At 39.4% G+C, this 13,477-nt stretch overlaps 1 protein-coding gene across 2 annotated transcripts in view; it reads right to left on the bottom strand.

The window, feature by feature from the left end:
- LOC131980288 (receptor-type tyrosine-protein phosphatase mu-like) overlaps nucleotides 1-13,477 on the bottom strand; it is a 177,489-nt gene that overhangs the window by 41,414 nt on the left and 122,598 nt on the right. For both annotated transcript variants that reach the window (XM_059344499.1, XM_059344500.1), the window contains exons 17-19: nucleotides 5,050-5,357; nucleotides 1,928-2,008; nucleotides 1,216-1,242 (exon numbers count right to left, since the gene is read on the bottom strand). In XM_059344499.1, the coding sequence (XP_059200482.1) occupies nucleotides 1,216-1,242; nucleotides 1,928-2,008; nucleotides 5,050-5,357 (416 nt within the window). The remainder of the gene's footprint in view (nucleotides 1-1,215; nucleotides 1,243-1,927; nucleotides 2,009-5,049; nucleotides 5,358-13,477) is intronic.

Below are 13,477 nucleotides of genomic sequence, written 5' to 3' on the forward strand. Positions count from 1 at the left end.
TTTTCTGGCTGCGGTAATTTCATGTTAATTGTTTCACGCTTCATTAAACGTGGAACTAACATAAGCAGCTGTCATAGCAGCGATGATGAAAGACACTGCTTAAAGTTGCACTTATGTGGAGAAAGGGAAAAGCGCCCTAACTGTAAGTTGTGTACTTGTAAATGCACTTATGGCGCTTGTGGTGAAGCTGGAGTAGAGTTGCTTATTGCATCTTTCTTCTTGGCCTTGAGTATTAAATTATTACAGTTCTAGTGCCCCACTTAGTAGCTACATTATGTGCTCCGCTGGTATAAAAAGCATCTGCTCGTTTAAGATGCTGCACTTTGGGGCTGCTGTGCATTTCCAACAAAGGCCAGTAATAATTAACAGATGAACAAAATGCCTTTTTATAATTCCATTTTATCACTGAGCAGGATGAATAAACACTGGCAAAACCAAAACAAAAACAAGTAGGTCACTAGCAGTTAGCCAAAGGCAGGGGGAGCGACATTAAAAAGAATAATAGAAAAGGTTGTTGTTTTGGAGGGAGGGAGGGGAGTTAAATGCATAGTGAGGAGAGAGGGGAGGGAGGGGAGGGCAGCACAGCTAATGCAAGACTTTAGACGTTGAGACCGAACGCATCCCGGTTTTTGGAATTTTTGTTGAGGGGGGCTAAGAGAGAGCTTTTTTTTTCTGTCTCCCTCTCACTCTTTAATTTCTGTTTGTGTCTCAGTGCAGCTGCTATGGCTTCAGCACACTGTAGCCTTGGCGCTGGGGCAAACTGCCTCCCCCGTTGCCCCCCTTAGACACTCCCCCACATCCAGTCCACATGTCTGTCCATGCATATGAGAGGTCAAACACGTATGTGACATCACACGCACGACACGCAATGCGGATGGGATGGAGTGAAGCCAGCCTCAGCCCAGGAGAGCCCCTCGTTTGACGGGGAGGGAGAGGAAAAGGGAGAGGGAGGGAGGAGGAGGAGGAGGAGGAGGAGGGGGAGGAGGGGTGGGGGGGGTAGAAGCAGCAGGCAGGTATGAAGGTGAGGAAGCCATCTTTATTAAAGAGCCAACCAAACCAAAAATGGGAAAAAACAAAATATGTGCTTTTTTTTTCTTTTCTCACAGTTAAGTCTTCAAACAGCCATCTTATGAATGTAAATGCAACTGTAATTTTCTTCACCGTAGAAGTAAGAATAAATAATCAACAGCAATGGGAAAAGAAAATGTGTCTCACCTAAGATAGCGGTTGGCACAAAGGGATCTGCTCATACCCCCATAACAAGTGCAGAAGTTGGAGGAGGAAAGAGAGTTGCAGTAAATAAAAGAAGACAAGATAAATTCACAAGGAAATAAGAAAAAAATATTGGACAGTTTGTTGGTTTTTTGCCAAGCAGCATAACAAGAAACTCAATCATATTTCCCAGAGAAGCTAATTATACACCAAGTTTAGTTGATTATAAATCTAGCTGCCCTTTACTCCATCTAATCAATGAGCTGTGATCTGATTTCATAGGACATACAATTATGCATATTATTTGGAGAAATTGAACTCATGATTGAGCAGCTAAATTCCATCTTGGCAAAGTGATATAAAACACTTTGTTAGAAGCAGAGATGTAGCAGGGTGTAAACCCATCTAAAGCCAATTTATCTACCTCCTCATTTGTGAAATCGTTTTCTAATTTTTAAAGCCGTTAAATTCATTCATACCACACATTACTTTATTAGTGTGTAATTTACACAAAAAGTGGTCTTTACCAAGAACATAAAACTAATTAATACTTGCTTGTAAATGCTGTCTCTTATTAATTCATCCTGACACTTCTGCAGGTTTCCTGATGACTGAATTTCACACCTTCTGGTTTCACCCAACATCCCTGCCTCTATAGTAAACACTTGTCTGTTGACATTCAGGATTAGCGTGAGGAAATACAGTGTATGTTTACCTGGGTAGTAGGAGTTGGTGGGGATGGAAGTAGTGAGAGTGTTGGCTTTAGGCAGCGTGAAGGAAGAGGGTGAAGATCCAGCTGGAGATGGAGAAAAGAACACAACACAAGGCGATCAATAGTCTAGCACTGCTTAGTGCCGGAGGTAGAATTCAGAAGTTTTACTGAAGGAAAATAGTAATGCCAGAATGTAAAAACACTACATTACATTTTCATTATCTCTGCCAAAGAGGGTATGTTTTCAGTGTGATTTTTGTGTAAAAAAAAAAAAAAAAAGTATAACTACTGGTATGATTTTCATTAAACATGGGTCAAGGAAGAACATACAGGTGCATCTCAATACATTAGAAAATGATGGAAAAGTCATAGTTCAAGTCAAACAGCCCCAACCAAGTATTGAGTCATATAGATGGACATACTTTTCCAACATTTCCATATCAAACATACTTTTTAAAAATTGGTCTTTTGTAATATTGCATTTTTTTTGCGACACTGAATTTTAGGTCTTCATTAAATCATTCAAATCAATCTTCATTGTCTGTGTAATGGATCTATATAATGTGTTATTTCCACTTTTTGAATTGAATTACTAACATAAAAAATAAACTGATATTCTAATCTATTGAGATGCACCTGCATAACATTTTGGAGAGGATCCCAATCATGAGGGGATTCACAACATAATTTTCACTTTCATTAACATTCTGAGATGTGAATGTGTTTCATATTTGACTGATCCGTTTCCTTTGCTTATCGTTGTCAAGAATATGCTGGAAATAGCTATCAACATTTGGTTTAAAAGCTTTGAGCCATAAAATACAAATATGACAAAATAAAAAAATAAAATAGTAATAACTTCCCATCTCGGATCATCATCAGCCTTGACTGAAGTCTGCGCTGTTCAAGTGCCATTAATTACGTTATCTCACTTGCTCTATGATTAAAAGTTAAGCCAAAACATCTCATTTTCCCCCGTGGCTGTCTGGCTGCAGTATAGATCATGAACGTCGCCTCCTCCATGTTAAAAAATGAAACATGAGCTAAAAATCTTTCAGATGAGTTTGCCTTTAATAAGTTATTTAATTGTATAAAACTTCACAATTGACAGCTCACATTGTGCTCTGATTGGGTTCGACAGGGGTTTTGGGCGAGAACTCTACACTGCGACAATCTACTTGCAGACTCTCAGGTTTCTTCGACAACACGTTAGATGCTTTAATGTGCAAAAAACACATTCTTTTTCTCATACTGTCCATCTGAACATACCCGTGCTCAACCTCTGTCTGAAACGCTCCACTTTAGTCCTGAAAATGCCCTGTCTGCTCTGGTTGGTCAGTGTTTCTAAGCTCTTGCTGTCTCTGCACCATCATTGCAGCCGGAGAATGAGAGGCACTTTCCACTAATATATAGCATAGTTGTGACATAACAAGACAAGAAGACTCGAAGTCCTGATGGCTCATTTAAAGGCACAGTTTCGGAAAATGGTTGTGCTTTTCCTGTTGATTGAGCTTTTTGACACTTTTTATAGAGCACATAGACCTGCTTTAGAATATAAAAGCCTTATACTCATTTGATTCTTGACAATAATGGGACCGTAACCAGGACAAGAACTATTCCTGCAACATCAACGGAGCCAACTGCCATGCTAATAGGGTTTGAGTTATGAGTGCAGTATGTTCAGCACTATAATCTGTCAACCGTGATGTTTTGAGCCCAAATGACACAACTGTCAGCCATGTAAGGTCACGGAGAGCGTGAGAGGGCTTAGGTACAGAAGGAAAGGCATTACACTGATAGGCAGAGTCAAAAGTAATGCATTTAAATCATTTGCGCTGGCAGACAGAAGGCCAGATTTGAACATCCACACTAACAGACAGTTAATCAAGGTCAGAGCATCTTTGGGGCTCATCCCCTGCAGGGGTGTGGAGACAGAAGCTGCTGTGGAGTTTTAATCTGATGGTTTTGACTGGGATTATACCAGGTCAAGCCCTGGGTGCAGACTTAGAGGAGCTGTCCATCAACAAAGTATTAAGTTTAACCTGGGACGAAGAAAATTAATAGGTTATCGCACCAGAGAGCATCTAGCATGTGTTGTGTGTTTCTTCCTTGGAACAGGAGGGTGCTGAGTTTAGGACCTGGTCCTGTTTACTGGTAAGCTTTGAGGTCAGGTTTGGGATTTCAAGCAGCCTTGATCACAAAACAAGACTCCCCACAGGCTCTTAAGTGTTCACACAACTATTACCACAACTATAGTATAGTGCTGGTATCAGCAACATCCTAATAATAAATTATTTATATTGCTGACTTTAGTTTTTACTTTTAGTTAATTTAACAAAAAATTAATTTGAGAAACTAAAGGGAAAAAAGGGAATATTTAAAAAGGATACAACAAACCCTTGCAGACTTGTGAAGAGGGATGAAACTCCCATTGAAGAAAAACTACATCAAAATCTTTCTCAAAACGATATCAAAGTCTTTCTCGTCATATGAAAGTCAATTCAGTTAAACTCTTATGAAGAAGCTGGTTTCCCGATTGGCTACCACTCGCACTGGAAACAAGGGGGAGATTTTTAAAAGCTGCAAAAATACTGTTAAATCATAAGCTCTGGCTGTATAAAGCCTCTGTTAGAACAAGGTAAAACAACTGAAAAAAACATCAACATTGAGACAGTTCATTAAAAATACATTTTCAACTCAAATTTAGGAAACTGGATGTGGTAAATGACAAAGAGGGGGAAAAACTACTTTTTTTTATGGTTATAAGAAAGTCATATGGTCTCACACTGAACCAATTGTTTCACAAATTTAGAGATTTTTTGTTGGGGAAGTTAAAACAAATATGACTCCAGTCCTTACCTAAAAGCAATGACAGATATTTCACACAAAAAATGAGGATTTAACACCAAAAATTGAGTTTTTTTCCCCCCTGAATATGTTCCTAAATTCACAGTTCACTTGGAAAAGGACCAAGAATCCCATTTTAGGTTGTCCCTGTGTGACTATTTCCTGTGCAGCCAAGTCTGATTCCTTTCTCACCTGACCAAACCAAATAAATTGCTTCCCCCGTGCTCAGTGTGTGTGTGACTGTAAGAGGCAGGTAGGCTGATGCGGGGCCACCTTACCTCTGCCATTGAGAGTGAGCGCACACTCGCTGCGTCCGTTGAGAGTGAGCGCACACTCGCTGCGTTGGTTGAGAGTGAGCGCGCACTCGCTGCGCTGGTTGAGCGTGAGCCCACATTCGCTGCGGCCGTTGAGTGTGAGTGCGCACTCGCTGCGGGTGTTCAGCGTGTGGTTGTGTGTGTCCATGAAGGACAGCGCCTCGTCACAGTTGGTACCCTGCTCCGTGTAGCTCTTGTCCATGGAGTTGACCATCACTGTCATCTCCTGGCGGGTGCTGTTCAGTGTCTCCTTACGCTTCTTGGCCAATTTCCTTTATGGGGAGAGGAGAAATCAAAACAAACAATCACACAAAAGCAACAGTGAAGGTGCTTGAATTGATCTGATATGATGCTGGTAGCGATGACTCATAGATGTAATGAGATGGCTGAGCTAATGTGCCCCTGGTTGTGGTCACATTAGGTTTTATTAGGCTCCAGATGCTTTTTCAAGCAGTGCAATATAAATCCTTGAGAGTGTGGAAAGGTGTGACACCCTAACCCAAATACATCAGGGGCCCTGATGATTTAAAATTAGCTATAGTATTTGGGGGCGGAAGAATTAGAGTTGTGAACTGAAACAGTCAACCTGCTTTTATTGACCTACTTTGAGTTGATGTGCTGGAGCCTACAATCTGTTCCTGATCAAACACCGTTAAAGCATTTTGATGGGAGCGAACGCACACAGAAGCACACACACGTGCACAGATCCACATGTAAGCACACGTATTTCAGATGGGTTCTACCTCAAGCAGCTGCCGAGCTCACTTTGCTTTTATGCAACTTTACACTTGCTAAATCTCAGAGGTACAATGTACTTTTTACTCCATTACATTTACATGACGCCTTTAGTTACATTTCAGAGTGCTATTTTTATTCCCTTCTTGTGCAATGAAAACCCAAAAAGTTATGCTTTCTTATAAACTCGAAGATGAAGTGTTCCTGTACGTGTTGGTTCATTTCTACTTCTTCAGCTGAGTAAACTATTTAAAAACCCTCTTGGGTCAGCTGGAAAATGCATCGTCACAAAACTGAAAACAGGACAACGATGCTAAAAATGATGATCTTATACAATATGATGCATTGCTGTAGACTAAACTAAGCAGCCCTATATAAAAGAGTTAAAAATTAACATATACAGCAGTAATATTATTCACAAAAACATAGTAAATAGTAGTAAAACACTGACAGGGAACATTTTACTCCACACAATACTTAAATTTTGATACTTTAAGTGCATTTTGCTGTATAATACTTGCATACATTTACTTAATTACAGTTTTAAATGTAGGATTTACTTATTATTAATGCTTTTACTTGAGTTAATTGCATGAATACTTCTTAAATACTTAAATACGTTTACCAAGAAAATTACCCTCAAGCATCAAAACCAAGCTGTGGAATGTGTTATTCCCATTATTGTTTCCTTTTGACATGTAATTATGTGATAAGTGTGATATAAGTCTTTGTTCTGCCTAAAAATGTTTTTGCCATCTGCTCCACAGTGGGTGTGACATGTGCATGACAGTCTTGAATTAGTCTTAATCATTTCCATCTGATTAAATCAACTTGAGAGTAGTTGGACCGTGAACTCTGTGGACTTTCCAGCATTCGCCGCAACAATGTTTCGTTCAACTTTTGTATTCTCACTAATTAAATATGCAACAAAAAAGAACTCTCAAAGAATTTGAAAGTTTTAGCTTTGAGTTCAAAACACTTTCCCTTTTATTATACCAACCTCTGACTCTGACCTCTGACCTCTAAGACATGGGGGCCACTCGCATGAGAGAGTTTTCCCTTGGCGATAAACAATGCATCACATTATCACTCTGTGGAGTTAACCCTACCATATTTCCACAAAAGTTTCACAACAGAGAAATATCAAACAGCTTGAGCAGAAACATACTGTAAGCTATGGCCGTGTCAGAAGTCTGCCGCTACTCTGTAGCTGGAGGGGAGCGAGCGGTGTGAGAATTAACTACGGCAGCCCTCACACTGATCCTCGCACTTTGTTACTCTCTGTGTGACCCCCCTGCCTATTTGAATTGCAGTCTCTCTCACGGACAACTGCGGTCTAATGATGCACTCCTGCTGCTTTGTTTTCGCAAATCTCCTCTGTTTATTCAATTTTGACGCTGTCTGGTGCCATATGGCGACAGGCCCCCGCTGCCTTCAAACAGTCATTTGCTCTGAAGGCCGCGACGTGAGGCTAATAGTGGATCCGTTCTTCAGAAAGCAAAGTGACAAAGTAGTGACATTTTCATCTGCCGGACTCACTTTTTTGCATTTAATCTGCAATTAGAGTCGGGAACAAAATGGAAATCTTGTCTCTTTTTTTTTTTGATGTTATATCTTCATATTGTAACAGGGAGGAGTGGGGAGGGGAGGGGAGGGGGAGCCGTATGCACCCCGGGCAATATTAAGACTGATTCTGCACTGTGTGCACTCATGGAGAAGACTATTTAGAATGACTATAATCCAGGTTTTAATACTGTATCACTGTTCTTATTCTGCGTCTGTTAGGACTTGGATTTCCGCTATCCTGGCCTGTGTAACAGCTGAAGAATGAGCGTTGGAGACAAACGAGGCTGCACAAGCACCAGTGCCAAAATGAGGAAAGCACCAGCAATACTGGGATGTTTGCAAGGCACCGTGGGTGTTAGATGAAGATTAATTGGCATGCTATTCTCTCCTCATTTGTATGAGGGGAAAATTTAATGATAGATGACTATATTACAGGGTGTGATGTGCTGACAGAGATAGTACGAGGAAGTGTACAGTGGAGTGTTTGTGCATCTTGATGAATGTGACCATTTATCATATCCCCTGATAGTTAGCGTAAAGCTGCGCGTGGAAACATCCCAACAAAAAATTTATAGGACCGATTGCTTGCAGGCATGCCCGACAATAAAACCACAAATTTCTTTGAACAGCAGTGAATGTGCACATGAAGGGGAAGAGACAGACAGATGGCAGAGGTGTTTGTAGAAGTAAAGACTGAGCAAACACTCCAGGTGACTATATTAGGCAACTCTCATTAGAGAGATTGTCTGCTGTTCTGTACATGACAGGCGTGGCACATCTAGGATCTAAGTGAGCAGAGCTCCTAACTCCACGAGTTCAGCGACAACAAAAAGGAAGCTGCAGGAATTGTGTGTCTGTGCGTGTTTGCCAGAATCTCTGTTCTGCGGGAGGTGATGCTGCTGCAACTTCTAAAACAAGAGCTTCAAAAACCTCAGGCTCAGCATGGTGGGCCTCATTTCAGCGCTGGAGCTGCCTAAACCTTGTGACATTGGGACAAAGAAGGCTTCATTAGACAAGCCACACACATCCGCAGTGCATGGGTGTGAGTGTGTGTGCGCGATAGATGAGTGACACGCAGCTGGGAGGGGCAACAGAAGCGTCTTTGATTCACGCAGTGGGGGTATTTCAGTAGTTGTCTGCACTGTGTCTCATTTCAAACTTCTCTCCACCTTTAACACACTCGTCTGTCCATCCGTCATGCGTCTACTCCTCCATCTCTTCATTTACTTTAGCAGCAGAAACACAGAGAAACTATTTCTTAATGCACACTCTATTCAGTGACGCACAATACTGTTTATCTGCTGACTTGATTGCTTCATCGATTCTGCAAGACTGTTTTTTTAAAACAAACAATAAAAGCAGACTGTCTTTCATAACTCTTCATTTCTAAATGTCTTTTTTTGTGTCTCCCAACAGTAAAGGGGTACAATAAGAAAAATGTAACATTGAATTTACTGCATTTAATGCATGCACATGTTTCAACGTGAAGGAAGAAACATATGAGGAGACACAATGTTGAAGGTTAGAACTCTCAATATTGTTATGTTGTTAAAGAAAAGGCCTTGACTTGTTATACTGTAAAGAACGTTTAATGTTAACTACATTTTTGTGTGTGTTATGCATGGATGTATTATAAAACTGGATACATTGCTGCCACTCAGCCTTAAAGTAAATCCAGAAGCCAGGAAACTTTTTTGGCATTCCTCCCAGGCGAGCAATCCTCATGAGGACTGAAAAGGCGCCATCTTTGTGTCCGCTATCCAGTTCTTATAAATACATCAATGGTGTTATGCCACTAATTTTTTTTTTTTTTTCTTGTCAGTTTTAGAAGAACTTGCATGAACCTTGTTTTTGGTCTCTGGTCAACTTTGTTCTAAATTAAATTAATAGTAAAGTATAGTTTTTTTAAGCGATCAAGGCACAACATTTAAAATTGTGCTTTTTTATACCACATGGTTGTACAATTTTCTTATAATTTCTTTACCATTTCTTTTCTAAAGCTTTCGACTGCATCTTATTTTCATGAGAAAAAAAGTTTATGCTTTGTACCAAAAGTTGAATTAATATAATGTTTCTTCTCTTGCAATGGCATGGTCTGTATTATTCAAAAACTTTTTATACTAAATGTAAATAAAAGGAATACTTCACCAACGAAATTCTCATTGAAGAAAACTTTTCTTGCATGCCTCTGGTGTAGCCGACAAGATAAGATATATCGTAAAAATGATATAAAACTGTCCATCATATATAGATCAATCAATATTATTTCTATGGCAATATAAAAAAAAATGTGTGAATGAACCATTTAGGTGCTATTTTTGCCAAACATGGAGTATGGAATACTATTTCTTTACTGAGTCACCAGAAAGCATGTTACAGTATATTGTCATATATATTGTTATTGTTATAGATATGAAAGTAGTTATTTTGTGATATAAGATTTTAAACATATTGTTCAGACGTACTCCCTGATAATGATGGAATCATCATCAAAATCAGATAAAAATCTTGATAACTAAAATGAAATAGATGCAACAGCTAAACTATATGAAAACATCAGTCCACAAACTCGCAAATAATCCCTCTCAAGTCATTTATCCAGTCTTTTGCACACAACTTCCCGAACACATGCATTTTCCTTAATATTACTCTTCACACAACACTTCCACATAAACTGTCTCTCTTCTGGACGAACAGCAAGCATGAGACAGAAGTGATGCGTTTTAAATAGTAGGATTGTAGCAAAAAAGCATGCTCCGTGGAAGTTTTCTTCAAGAATTCAAGGTAACACAGGGTGAGTAATTGATATACAAATGATCAATTTGAGGGTGAAGTGTTGCTTTAAGTAAGTAGCTGATGAGAGCAAATGTGTGTCGTGCCAAACTGTGACAGACAGATGCTTTGTCAATGACACATCATGTTAAAATTTATGCACTGAAACTTCATCATTCCATGCATGACATCCCTCCGCCCTGCTAGAGCTGCTCTTCTTTCTCCTTCCTCTTTTCTCATCAACATTCAGAGCTCGTAGGTGCAAAAATCTGCAAGGCTTGTACCAATTAATGTGATTCTTGCTGCATGTTCGGCTTGTAAGGTTTAATGAAGGTGTTTGCCCTGAGCACATTGTGTTATACATGGTACGTTTAGTAGGCCTCCCATTCTGACACTAAGTGCAGCGGAGGATTTATAAAGAATGATGATTTATACTTCCGTGTGTGTTTAGAGTAAAAAGGAAGCATTTAAATTACAAATAACAACTGTGGCTGATTCTACTTAGACTATTCTCTGTTTCTCTTCTTGATACATCTCTGCAAGTTTGGTAAATTATGGCACGGAAAGTGGCGTACAGGTTTGTTTACCATCAGGGCCACTCAATAAAATGTATGCACTCATCATACCATCAGGGATTTATGATATAAGTGACCACCTGCCAGATGGAAATGGAGCCCGCCTCTCCTGGATGAAATTGTTTTTTATGAGCTGATATAATAAAACAGCAGGTATAAACATCAAGCATAACAGCAATTTTTACACACTAGATTGATGAGGGGATATTTTGAGCAAACATGTCTTCAAATTTTATAATTTAATTTCAATGTAATCAAACTCTACTCTGTCACTCAGCATTCAGGTCAAATCAGGTCTTAATGCAACCGATAACTTTTAGGAATTACATTAGGGCCTTCAGTGGTGGAAGAAGTATTCAGATCCCTTAGTTAAGTAAAAATAATAATAACTATAATAAATAAATGACTCCACTATAAGTAGAAGTCCTGCATTCAGAATTTACTCCAGTTTTTTTTATTCATTGTTCTTACTACTACATACAACAACCTATTTAACTGTGGGATAAAGTTCTAATGTGCAATATGTGAAATACAAAATGTATGTTTATTTTTTCTGTATACGTTTTGTTTGTTCTTTATTCTGTTTGTATATTTATATAAACTCCCCTGTCGGTATCTTGAGCTGCTGTGACGACTAAATTTCTCCACTGCGGGATAAATAAAATCCTACCTTATCTCTTATATTCCAAATAAATTATTGCATTTTAGTAAGCATTTTACTGTTGTCCAGGCAGGGCTAATTCTAACTACTTAATATACTGTTGTGGTAAAATTTAGAAACAAACGTTACCATTTTAATTGATCATGTTTTTCATGTTAAATCTTGACCGGAAAAGTAACTAAAGCTGTCGGCTAAATATAGTGGAGTAAAAACATACAATATTTGCCTCTAAAATGTAGTGAAGTAGAAGTACAAAGTACAAGTACCTCAAATAGTTTCACTTGAGTAACTGAGTACTTGAGTAAATGTACTTATATTCCATCACTGAGGGTCTTTGACTTAAAGGCATACTACGCAGGAATTATTGCTCACTATTTGTAGACAAAACAATAAAACTTTTTGACAATTTTCTGTCTTGCAGTGAAGTCAAAAATATGTCATTTATGTCCACTTCTAGTTAAGTCTGAACTTTTATAGGTTTTCCACTGAGGGATCATTTTAATCCTATTTTACAAGATTAAAAAAAAAAAATCTATTTGTTAATCATATACAAGACATCACAGTCAGATCACATAGGTGAGGTTTTGACAGGCACTGACAAATCTGCCACAAAGTGATACAGTGAGTGTGCTCGTATTTAACATTCCTGCAGCTTGATGGATGAATCGCACTCTCACGGGAATAAAAGACCCAATCGCAACCCTTGCCCTACACCATTGATCTCGCTCTTGTCCCCAGCAGCAGCAGCAGCAACAGCCGCAGCAGCAGCAGCAGCAGGCACAGTGGCCGGTGCGGCCACCTGATTAAAGAGCGGTCATATATTTGATCACACATGTAACTGCATCCCTAATGAGCGCTCTGACTGATGTTGTGTTGCGAGCTAGCCCCCGCAGCCACCTCTGGCAATGTACCCAAAGTGCATATTTTGGCTACTGCAGGATGTTCTCATGCCTTTAAAAGACTTTGATGAATGCATGAGAGCATTAATGGGCTTCATCAATCATATAGGTGTTGTAATCTCATCGCTGGCAACAAGGCAGTCATCAGAACTGCAGATGAACACTCCTGAGGAGAGCATCTTAAGAAAGCAGTGTATAATGAATTAGTTAATATAAACTCTCGGTATATTTAGCATATTAGTGATTTTTGTTGATGAGCTGACTTTTGATAACCTGAAAGTAGTGACAGTAGGGCAAAAAGGTTGCCTGATATCAGACAGAACTGTACATTTTCACACTCTGTTTCCATCTTTAGTCTGATTTGCCTCCACTGACTTTAGTTGGGGAGGGGGATTCGATTTTCCCATATCAATCACCAGAGATGTCAGTGAGCAGCTCATGGATTAGCCGCATGCTAACTTGAAAGGGGATAGAACACTTTGATCGTGTAGCTATCGGAGAAAGAGTAATTTTGCTAGGTTTGTGACGCTCAAAACTATTGATACACTGCTTTACAGCCACAATAGTAGCGATGGAGTAGGCTACGGTGAAGCATATGACACTAGCACAAGTTTAAATGACTTGGATGTGATTGGCTTGTGAACGCAGCCCTGAAACATGCAGCACGCTCTCTTGCGCACCCTGAATGATCGCAGAGAGAGCTGTTGTCCTGTTAAGAGACAGACAGGGCTGTGACCGGGTAAAAACTTGGATTTTCACACTGAAGTATGCCAGATGGCCAGGACACCACTGAAGCAAAGCAAAAACAAACTATATTGTTGGGTGAAGCTGCCTATGTAAATGCAAAGCTTGAGAACAGCTAGACACAAGCCGTATTTCTATTTCCAAGTCGCATCAAATTTTGAAATGTTCCATAAAAGAAAATAGTAATTAGAGACGTTTCCATCAACTGGTTTACAACGTATAAACAAAGCTGCATAAATGTACTTTTGTCAGAAGATGGCAGTGTAATGTTTTACTGTAGGCTAATCCGTCAGTAAACAGTAGAAGAAGAAGAGATTGCGTGAGAGAGAAAAAACATAACTCAAGTTGCTAATTGATTCAATTGGGCAACTAACAATTGTTCTTTCATGTCAGCTCATCTTGACTGGCAGAGCGGAAACAGCTGATCAGTCATGTGAGAT

This window comes from Centropristis striata, chromosome 11, assembly GCF_030273125.1.
Source record: "Centropristis striata isolate RG_2023a ecotype Rhode Island chromosome 11, C.striata_1.0, whole genome shotgun sequence".
Classification (NCBI taxonomy): Eukaryota; Metazoa; Chordata; class Actinopteri; order Perciformes; family Serranidae; genus Centropristis; species Centropristis striata.